Below are 9,669 nucleotides of genomic sequence, written 5' to 3' on the forward strand. Positions count from 1 at the left end.
CGCTCGCCTTCCGCCGCCACTCAGGCTGGGCCCCTCTCCGCCGCCGCGGCAGGTAAGCGGTGGGCGCCATGGCGTTCCGCTGGCCACCGGCACTCGGCTCTGCCCCGGGCAGCGTGACGGGGCTGGCGGCGGTCCCCGGTACGCAGGGCCGGGCTCTGCAGGCTGGGACGGACAGGGCCGCCCTACTACAGGCTGGCACGGCCGGTGCGAGCCCCTGGGCTCTTCGGAGGCAGCGGCGGCCGGTGGGGCCGGGACTGGCGCGGAGGGAGGTGTCCGGGGGGCGAGGTCTGGCGACAAGGGGTGGGCCGTGACCCAAGGGACGTGCCCGGGCCGCGGCCTTCTCGGCGCAACTCCGGGGACGGCGGCCGCGGTGTGCTGCTTCTGGGCCCGGTTCTTGCCGCTCTGTGTTCCCGGCGGCGCCGCCCTGCGGCCACGTTTCGTTCCGACCTTTGCGGTGAGCCTCCCAGGAGCCAGGTCGGGCTGCTCTCCCTTGACCGTGCCCCTATTCCGCTTCCGCAGCGCCCGGCGGCGGAGCCGCTCGGAGCCGCTGTTTCTCCCCAGAGCAGCGTTCACCGCCAACAGCAGGTCCCGGTGCTCTCGGGAGCTGCCTGAGGAACATCCCCACGGGTAAATGATTAGCGTATGAGTCTCTTAACACCCCTAAGGTGATGCGAATGCTTGGCCTAGTTTATGCCTTTTGTGTGACTCTGGAAAAAATTCCCAACCCCCCAAAGTGTACCTGGGGAGCGAGGCTCCATTTAATCAGTTGCTTGCCAGGCAGTTATTTCGTTATTGTGAAGGTACAAAATAGGAAGGCGACATAAACATTGTGTTGTCCCCCCAGACACTCTGGTCCCGATGGCAGCCACCAGAAATGTGATGAGAGCTGTCAGGGTCTTTGAGTTTGGAGGCCCTGAGGTACTGAAACTCCAGTCAGATGTCCTGATCCCCAGTCCAGAGGAACACCAGGTATGTGTGAGTTCTGTGAGCTGAACTGAGGGTACTGACCAACACCAGGGGCAATCAGAGCAGGGAGAGGAGTGCAGAACAAAAAGCTCCTTCTCGAAGGTGTAGTTCATGGTCAGTGCATTCCTACATCCTGAGTTGAACAAATGTGATAGGGCCACAGTAAAGGAGCTCCTGAGAACGGCTTCAGGTCAAGACTGCATTTTTGCTGTCTCTGTGTAAGAATCCAGTTAAAATGCCATGATACTGCTCTGAGAATTCAAGTGCTAAATCTTTATCACTACCGCTCAAGAGGCATCCTAAGCTGTCGAGGGAGATTCTTCTGCCCCTCTCCTCTGCACTAATGAAGCCTCATCTGGAGTATTGTGTCCGGTTTTGGGCTCCCCAGTTCAAGAGGGACAGAGAACTACTGGAGAGAGTCCAGTGGAGGGTATGAGGATGCTGAGGGACATCTGTGTGTTGAGGAAAGACTGAGAGGTGTGGGGCTGTTTAGTCTGGAGAAGAGAAGGCTGAGAGGGGATCGATCTGATCAATGTCTGCCAATACCTTAACAGTGGGTGTCAAGAAGATGGGGCCAGTCCCTTTTCAGTGGTGCCCTGTGATAGGACAAGGGGCAATGGGTATAAACTGGAACACAGGAAGTTCCATCTGAAGATGGGGAAAAACTTCTTTGCTGTGAGGGTGCTAGAGGCCTGGAGCAGGCTGCCTAGAGAAGCTGTGAAGTGCCCTCCTCTGGAGAGATTCCAAACCCAGCTGGCCATTGTGATCCTAGGCTAGCTGCTGTGAATGCCCCTGCTTTAGCAGGGGGGTGGGAGTGGATGATCTCCAGAGGTCCCTTGCAAGCCCTGCCATGCTAGGATTCTGTGATCTTTTCTTTCAGGTGCTAATTAAAGTCCATGCCTGTGGGGTGAATCCTGTCGAGACCTACATTCGTTCTGGAACCTACGCTCGCAAGCCGGCTTTGCCCTACACCCCTGGCACAGATGTGGCTGGTGTCATAGAGAGTGTTGGGGAGCATGTCACAGCCTTCAAGGTATCTGTTCTTTGGGATTTACTTCATTATGGTTTGTTGGGTCCCCATGGTGTGACTGCTGCTCCTGGGGAGAGGCACTGCATTTCCTCTGCTCAGAGCAGTGATGCTGGGTGTAGAAAAGTTGTGCTGCAGAACTGCTCTTGTGGCGTTGCAGAAGTGTTTGATGTGGGGTGCTTCCTGGTCTGAGGTGATGGTTTCTTGCAGGACTGAGCAATGAAAGGTTTGTTTGGAAATGGAAATAGCTTTAGAAAGCACCATAAATCACATATTTGTCATTAAAACTGTTAAAATACTTTATTACTCCAGTCTAGTCATTTCACTTAGATGTTCTCCATCACGGTCCCTGGAGGCGTTCAAGAAGCATGTGGCCATGGCACTCTGGGACATGGTTTAGTGGCCATGGAGGTCTTAGGTTGAAGATTGGACCCAGTGATTTTAGAGGTCTTTTCCAACCTGAACAATTCTATGATTCTCAGAGAGAAAGTCTTGGCCAGGAGAAGGCAGTTGTCAGTTTGCCAAAAGATAGCAGTGAAATCTATTTAGTTTTAAAGTCTGTTCTTGCTTTCAAATCACTAGACTGATGGTCTCAGGGATCAAAACAGTAGTTAAAATTGTGTCGAGGTTTCCTGACTTGGAATTTCTGTATCTGTTGCAGGAGAAATGAGAGATTTGCTTATCTGGAGAGAAGAATCATGTTTATTCATATTTTCTTATCAGTAGTTTGCCCTGTCTGTTCTGTGTGCTTTTTGTTCCTGATAGCAATTGTGATGCTCTTTGCTTGGAGGAGAGAGACAGAGAGTTGATGAGCTTGGTACATGCAGGAGAGACACTCTGAAAGCTCTGAGTAGCTCCTGCATTTGCACACTCATAGTGCTTGAGACACAGCCCTCTGCACATTGGGTCATACTCTAGCTGCCTTAGGGTCATACTCTAGTTGTCTTAGGGTCTATTAAGAGTGTATCTTTTGTTCATGTTTTAGAAAAACCCAAACATCGAGGAATGTTTTTTTTTCTTTTTCTGTGTGTGTGTGTTTGTAAAAGCTTTTCAGGTTTTGCACTTGGAATCAGTGGATGGAATTCTTCAGTGCTCAGGTTCAGGAAGGTGAATATTAATGAGGCAGTAGGTTTGTGTGTTAGGCTGCAGCTCAGGGGTTATAATTATGACACTCCTGGTGTGGCTTGTGCTGCACTGATTGTATACATTAGCATTTAGAAAAATCTCCTCTGTGACAAATAGAACTGGTTATTTTTCATAGGAGAGCTGCTAGAAATAGCCCAAGCTCCTGTGAGCTGCTTCTCCTTGTACATAAAGAAACAAATAAGGCAGATGATGAATTTGTCTCTTTCTCTCCCTGCTTTCCAGAAAGGTGACAAGGTTTTTACCACGGATACGATCTCTGGAGGATATGCAGAGTATGCAGTTGCTGCAGCTGACAGAGTCTTCCCTTTGCCAGACAAACTGGACTGGAAGCAGGGAGCAGCCATTGCAATTCCCTACTTCACTGCCTATCGGGCTCTTTGCCAAAAGTAAGGGCCCACATCTAAGTTTGTGAGTTTTTGCTTTTCAGTATTTGAGATACTGAAGCCCATGGTTCTGTTCTGTAAAAAGGTGGTGGTGGTTGGCAGATCAGTGAGTGGGAGATGTTTAAAACCCATTTGCTGTGCTGATGGACTTGTCAGATAATTGCTACCTAGAAGTCACTGCCTGTGTTTTTCTGTTATTTATTTCTTCTTAAGTGAACAGACCTGGAGAGGCTTCTTTGGTAAGTACATGTAAGAAAGCATGTAACTCTCTTTCAGTACTCACTGGTCTTTTAGCTAGGGAAGAGAAGCAGTAATTAATTTCTGAATTAAACAGCCAATGTGGTGCAGAGCAGACCCACCTCTCCCCTTCACCAGCCTTCTCTTGCCAGAGAGACTCCAGGTACAACATAACAGTGAATGTTAGGCTGGGTGAGAGCTTAGCACTGGGGAGCTGGCTTAGTTTGGTAGAAGAAGTGACTGAAACCAGTGGGGTTTGTGTTGGGATTTGTGACAAGTGAAGACCTGGAACTGAGGCTCAGTAGCAGTCTGCTACATGTTGACATAATTGCATAGTGCTGAAATTTTGAAGTGCTACAGTTCATTTTGCCTCCAAGGAGGCTGATTATACCTGGTTAGCCATAACATACATTGGAACTGCTCTGTGACAGATGAGATTTGATGTCAGGATTTGCAGTCTGGTGCTTAATTAATGCCAGTGTGTTTTCTGTTCTCCATGCAGAGGGCGTGCCAGGGCAGGGGAGAGCGTGCTGGTGCATGGTGCCAGTGGAGGAGTAAGTACTGCCAGAGGGAAAGCTGTCAGAAATGCTGCTTTCTCTCCTGGCATCTGCAATAGGGCTCATGGTTAATATCAATTCGTGGGTTCACAGCAATAGGTTTTTATTTTAGACAGCTGAGGTTGCTTTCCTTAGAGCAAAGCCAGTTAATTGCACATAACTCTGGAACTGCAACAAGTGGTTGTATAAGGCACTGAGCAGTGAGGTTCACATCAGAAAACCTACCTGGCTGCAGTCAGAGGTTATTCCAGAAGCTTTATAACCAGTCTCCTGAGGCAAGACCAATGGTGAAAAGCTGTGACTTTAAAATGTGTGCAGGTTGTTCTCAGTTCTTGGAGCAGTGATCACTGGTGCATTTCTGAGATGTTCTTCCCTCTTAGCACAAGGAGACATACTGGAATGTACCAGTTCTTTCCTGCATGCTGTGTGAAACTGAACATAGGGTTTTCTTTGCTTTCACAGGACCAGCTAACCTCAGATCTGTTTCACACCACCTCCTAGTTTAATTTATCCTCACAGAACCCTAGAATGCCAGGTTGGAAGGGACCCCACAGACCATCTGGTCCAACCTTTCTGGGTGATAGTGTGGTTGGAATGAGATGGTCCAGCACTCTGTCAAGCTGAGTCTGCCCAGTGTAGGAGAATCCACCATTTCCCTTGGGAGATGATTTCAAGGTCTGACTGTTCCCATAGGGAAACATTTTCTTCTGGACTTCAACAGAAGTGGAAGACTGCTTCTGGAGTCCTCTGTACCCTGCACCTTGTCACTCAGCTTCTGCTGATGCACCAAACAGCTGCTATAAATGGGCAAAGTTTCCTTAATTAGAAGGTGATTATGACAGCCTGGTGTGAGCAGCAGTTGAGATCTCATTCTGTGACAGCAAAATGACAGCATCATAGCCTCTTTGGGTTTTTTCTTAAACTGGATGTAGTGTTGGACTAGATGACCTTGGAGGTCCCTTTTTTTAGAGGCTGTTTGGCCATTTTTAAGACCCCAGCTACTTACTGTGGCTAAAAAGAATTGTTACCAGGCCAGCCTTTTAAGTGGAGAATTCTCAAGTTGCTAGTAGAATATTTTCAATTTAAAACGCTGAGAAAGTCAGAGGAAAAAAAGAGGACTTTTTTCTTTTATTTTGGCTGTGATTTTTGGTTTTTATTTTTCTTTTTTCCTTCCCCTCAGGTGGGAATAGCAGCCTGTCAGATTGCCAGAGCCTGTGGTTTAAAGGTTTTGGGTACAGCAGGAACTGAAGAAGGCATGAACACAGTTCTGAGAAACGGTGCCCACCAAGCATTTAACCACAGGGAAGCTAATTACCTCAGTAAAATCAAGGTAAGCATGTAGCAGGGCTAGGTGAAGTGTTTTTCTTGCTAACAGACCAGTTGTTTGTAGAAGTGTTTTAGAGCAGATTTATGCAGGAGCAATAATGTCCTACCTTTTTCATTTTCACACAAGGAAAAGCTTTTCCAGGCTGGAGAAGTTGAGCCTTCTGCACAGGCAGTGGCCTCTGTGATTTAGAAGCTCGTGCATCCCAGCAAGATGTCATCATTCAGCATATCAAAGTCTGCTAAAATTAAACTGATTAGCTGTCAGCCTTAGCCCAAAGGCTGCATTGCAAACTTAGGCTGTAAAATGTCCATTATCTGTAGCATATGAAATGAAGAGTGGTACCCAAGCACGAACTGGGGTGATTTTACAGCCTGTTGTGTCCTCTGCAGGAATACACAGGGGTGGAAGGAGTTAATATAATAATAGAAATGCTCTCTAACATCAACCTGGCTACTGACTTGCAGCTGCTGTCCTGTGGAGGAAGGGTGATGGTGAGCACTTTCTGTCACTGACTTCACTTTGTGTATTTACTGACTCAAGTCAGCAGTTAGAGCTTCTCTCTGAACTCCTTTGTAACAGGTTGTGGGCTGCAGAGGTCCTATTGAGATCAATCCGAGGGACACCATGAGCAAAGAGAGCAGCATCATTGGAGTTAGTCTGTTTCTTGCAACTGAGGTAAGAAGCTTTACAATGTTTATTGTAAAGAATGTTTTGTTGGGATGCCAAAGCCTCTCTGTTTCCTGTTAGAGTCAGTTGTAGGGATGGCTGCAGCATTTCACTGTAAGTAAATAGTTTTTTCACTCCTATATGTTTTGACTTAAACTCAGAACACAATAAAATGTTTTTGGGCTGTGAAATTTGGTTTAAGACTTGCACAAACAGCCAATGCTGCTCTACAGTGTGGTAAATGCTGCCTTGATTGCACGCAGGAGGAGAGGCGTGAGTGTGCAACAGCAGTCTTTGATGGCATAGAGGCTGGCTGGCTGAAACCAGTTGTGGGCTCTGAATATCCCCTGGAGAAGGTGGTGAAGGCTCATGAAGACATCATTCACTGCAGTGGTGCTCGAGGAAAGATGGTGCTGGTTCCATGAAGTCCTTTCCCATCTGTTTTCTAGCTGCTCTGGCTGCACCTTTGCTTGCACGAGTCGTTGAATGTGTCTCACCAAGCACACTTTGATCAGGTTTGACAGTGACAGCAAAGGCCACCTTAGGTTAATTAATTACATTAATTAACAGCATTTTCTACTAATCAGGGTTGCATACACTTTTAAGTAGTTTTGGCAGCTTTGTTTCATCTGATGTGTCTGCTGGTGTGGCCTTGAGATGCAGGGAAATGAATATCTCTTGATCTTGTGCTCATGGGGAAGTGACAGGGAGGCCACTGCAGGTAGTGCCACCTGGTTTGTAAGCACATGTGGAGATGGATAGAACTGGCCATGTGTGTGTGCAACTAGGATAGAACTATGTGCATTCTTTAGCCACAAAATTAGTCTTGTTCATCTTTTGTCACGTCATCTACTTGGAATAAAAGCTTTTACTGACAGTGTTGTGCACTTTCCAGTTCAAAAGACGGCCAAAGAATCTCTCAGATGTGAGCTGTTGGGAAGCAGAAGCAATTCTGCTCTGCCTGCCTGAGTATCTGGGGTGAAAGTGCCCCAGTTAACCCCAAACCACTGTAACCCTGAAGCTAGTATTTGCTACTTTGCAGCTGAGGATATTGGCAGAAGCAGCTGATTCCTTGATGGGAAGTGGCTGGCTAGAGAGGACTGCAGGTCTTCCTGAGCGTTGTTGAATTTCAAGTCACCTGAATCCCTGGCTGTGCTGAGAAGTCTTGTTACTCCATCCATGAAAGTGTGTGCATTGTTGACTTGTTCTAAATACAATCCCCTTCAGGAAGGGCAATTTTCTGTGGTGTGTTGGCAGCTTGTACCCTCAAAATACTGTTTGGTATTTCAGGCACTGCTTTTAGTGGTGTCGTTCTCTAATGAGCTGTGAAGTCATCACTTGCGGAAGGACTTTCTCAGCTTCAAGGATAAGCTTTTCTGTTCCTTTGAGGAAAAGTGAGTCCTTACTAAAGAGAAGCTTTTTAGAAGTATTTTTGCCTGTGAAGGCTGCTTGCTTTTTGCCATTGAGGCTGGATTCAGTGGTGTCCCCACGCTGCAGACCAGCACACGTGCTCTGAAGCCATGCACAGCTTCCTCACGGTGCTGCCTTCATTGCACTGCCCTGCTCTGAGCTGTGGTTTGTTTCTGGACAGGCATTTGTGTCTGCTGGCACTTGGCTTAATCTAAACTCAGAAAAGAATTGGCAAAATCTTTGGAAACGTTTGGATTTCTCCCCTCTGTTTGTGTTCCCTTGCTAAAATACCATGGTAAGAGAGGTCCCCATGATCTGTCTCTTGATAAGCTTCACAGTCAGATCTTAGCATTGTGGTTTAGTGCTTGATTGACCAGGATTGTTCTGTGTGTGGCTGGCAGAAATCAAATCCTGGCACTTAACTCCCTAGAGCTTGAAATGGATTCCTTTACCTGCATGTCCTCTAGGAATGGCTGGCTCCTTTCATCAAACAGAGCACTGTTTGTGCTGAACCCTTGCTGAGGTTCGAATGCCTTTGTTGTACTTGGCAGACAAGTCCAAAACAAACCCAAAAGCTGTGCCTGGTCTCTGGGTTTGCAGGGAAGATTTGTAGTTGAGTTCAAGGTTCAAGTTTGCAGTGTCAGGCTTTTCCAGGCAAAGGTCTCTTTTAATGCCATGTTCCTTTATCTGGGACTGCTGCTGAGGTGGTAATTTACACTCACAAGTGGGTCACTATTTTAGCAGACCACGAGTAGATGCACATACCTGCAAAGACAGAAACCCTTTTCCCAACAGTATGAATTTATCAGGATTTAAGTGTTTGTACATTGCATGGTCTAAACTATTTAATTCTTTTAAATGTGGCCTTTGGGCAGAGGGTATTATATGAATGAGAGGCTTATGATTTACAGTGGCTCTTTTCTTGCCTAGTGCTGCCTCTATGCGCTTGTTACAAAGGCATGGAGTGACAGGGTGAGGGGTGATGACTTCAAGCTGGATGTAGATGAGGTATTAGGAGGAAATTCTTCCCCATGAAGGTGGTGAGGCACTGGAACAGGTTGCCCAGGGAGGCTGTGCATGCGTCCTCCCTGGAAGTGTTCAAGGCCAGGCTGGATGGGACCTTGAGCAGCCTGGTCTAGTGCAAGGTGTCCCTGCCCATGGCAGGGGAGTTGAACTAGGTGACCTTTAAGGTGCCTTCCACCCAAAGCAGTCTGTGATTCTAATTCAGAGCAGCTCTTTGCATCGCTGCTGCTGAGGGTAGTGCTTGTTCTGGGGCTTCTCACCAGAAGGTGTCAGAGTGGCTCTGCTGGTTTGGTGGCAGTGTTGCTTCTCTCTGCACAGGCAGAGCCCAGCCGAGTCAGCACAGCCCAGGCTGCTGTGTGAGGAGATGTTACACAACATGCAGCTCTTCTGTGGCTTTGGTGGTGCAGATGGAAGGGTTTGGTTTGCTTTTGGCAGCAGCTGTGTGAATGGCACCAAGCAGGCGGTGCTGGGCAGGAAGATGTGGAGCTGCAGTGGTGCCGTGAGCAGGAGAGAGGTGTCTGAGATGTGGAGCTGCAGTGGTGCTGTGGGCAGGAGAGAGGTGTCTGAGATGTGGAGCTGCAGTGGTGACGTGAGCAGGAGAGAGGTGTCTGAGATGTGGAGCTGCAGTGGTGCTGTGAGCAGGAGAGAGGTGTCTGAGATGTGGAGCTGCAGTGGTGCTGTGGGCAGGAGAGAGGTGTCTGAGATGTGGAGCTGCAGTGGTGCTCGTGAGCAGGAGAGAGGTGTCTGAGATGTGGAGCTGCAGTGGTGCTGTGGGCAGGAGAGAGGTGTCTGAGATGTGGAGCTGCAGTGGTGCTGTGGGCAGGAGAGAGGTGTCTGAGATGTGGAGCTGCAGTGGTGCTGTGAGCAGGAGAGAGGTGTCTGAGATGTGGAGCTGCAGTGGTGCTGTGAGCAGGAGAGAGGTGTCTG

At 48.3% G+C, this 9,669-nt stretch overlaps 1 protein-coding gene across 1 annotated transcript; it reads left to right on the plus strand.

The window, feature by feature from the left end:
- Positions 1-20: 20 nt before the first annotated feature.
- Positions 21-6,863, plus strand: LOC128980505 (quinone oxidoreductase-like). The gene is made up of 9 exons (XM_054398977.1): positions 21-52; positions 845-969; positions 1,847-1,999; positions 3,362-3,525; positions 4,262-4,313; positions 5,497-5,646; positions 6,033-6,134; positions 6,223-6,318; positions 6,573-6,863. Exons 2-9 carry the CDS (start codon positions 859-861, stop codon positions 6,732-6,734), a joined length of 990 nt encoding a protein of 329 aa, XP_054254952.1. The 5' UTR covers positions 21-52; positions 845-858; the 3' UTR covers positions 6,735-6,863.
- The last annotated feature ends 2,806 nt before the right edge of the window (positions 6,864-9,669 follow it).

The sequence above is a fragment of the Indicator indicator genome, unplaced genomic scaffold (genome assembly GCF_027791375.1).
Source record: "Indicator indicator isolate 239-I01 unplaced genomic scaffold, UM_Iind_1.1 iindUn_scaffold_223, whole genome shotgun sequence".
Taxonomy (NCBI): domain Eukaryota; kingdom Metazoa; phylum Chordata; class Aves; order Piciformes; family Indicatoridae; genus Indicator; species Indicator indicator.

Bases quoted from the DNA above. Each gene is read 5' to 3' on its own strand.
- LOC128980505 (XM_054398977.1), top strand. From the start codon at position 859: ATGGCAGCCACCAGAAATGTGATGAGAGCTGTCAGGGTCTTTGAGTTT. The intron at 3,526-4,261 runs GTAAGGGCCCAC...TTCTCCATGCAG, and splicing joins TATCGGGCTCTTTGCCAAAA to AGGGCGTGCCAGGGCAGGGG. The intron at 5,647-6,032 runs GTAAGCATGTAG...TGTCCTCTGCAG, and splicing joins ATTACCTCAGTAAAATCAAG to GAATACACAGGGGTGGAAGG.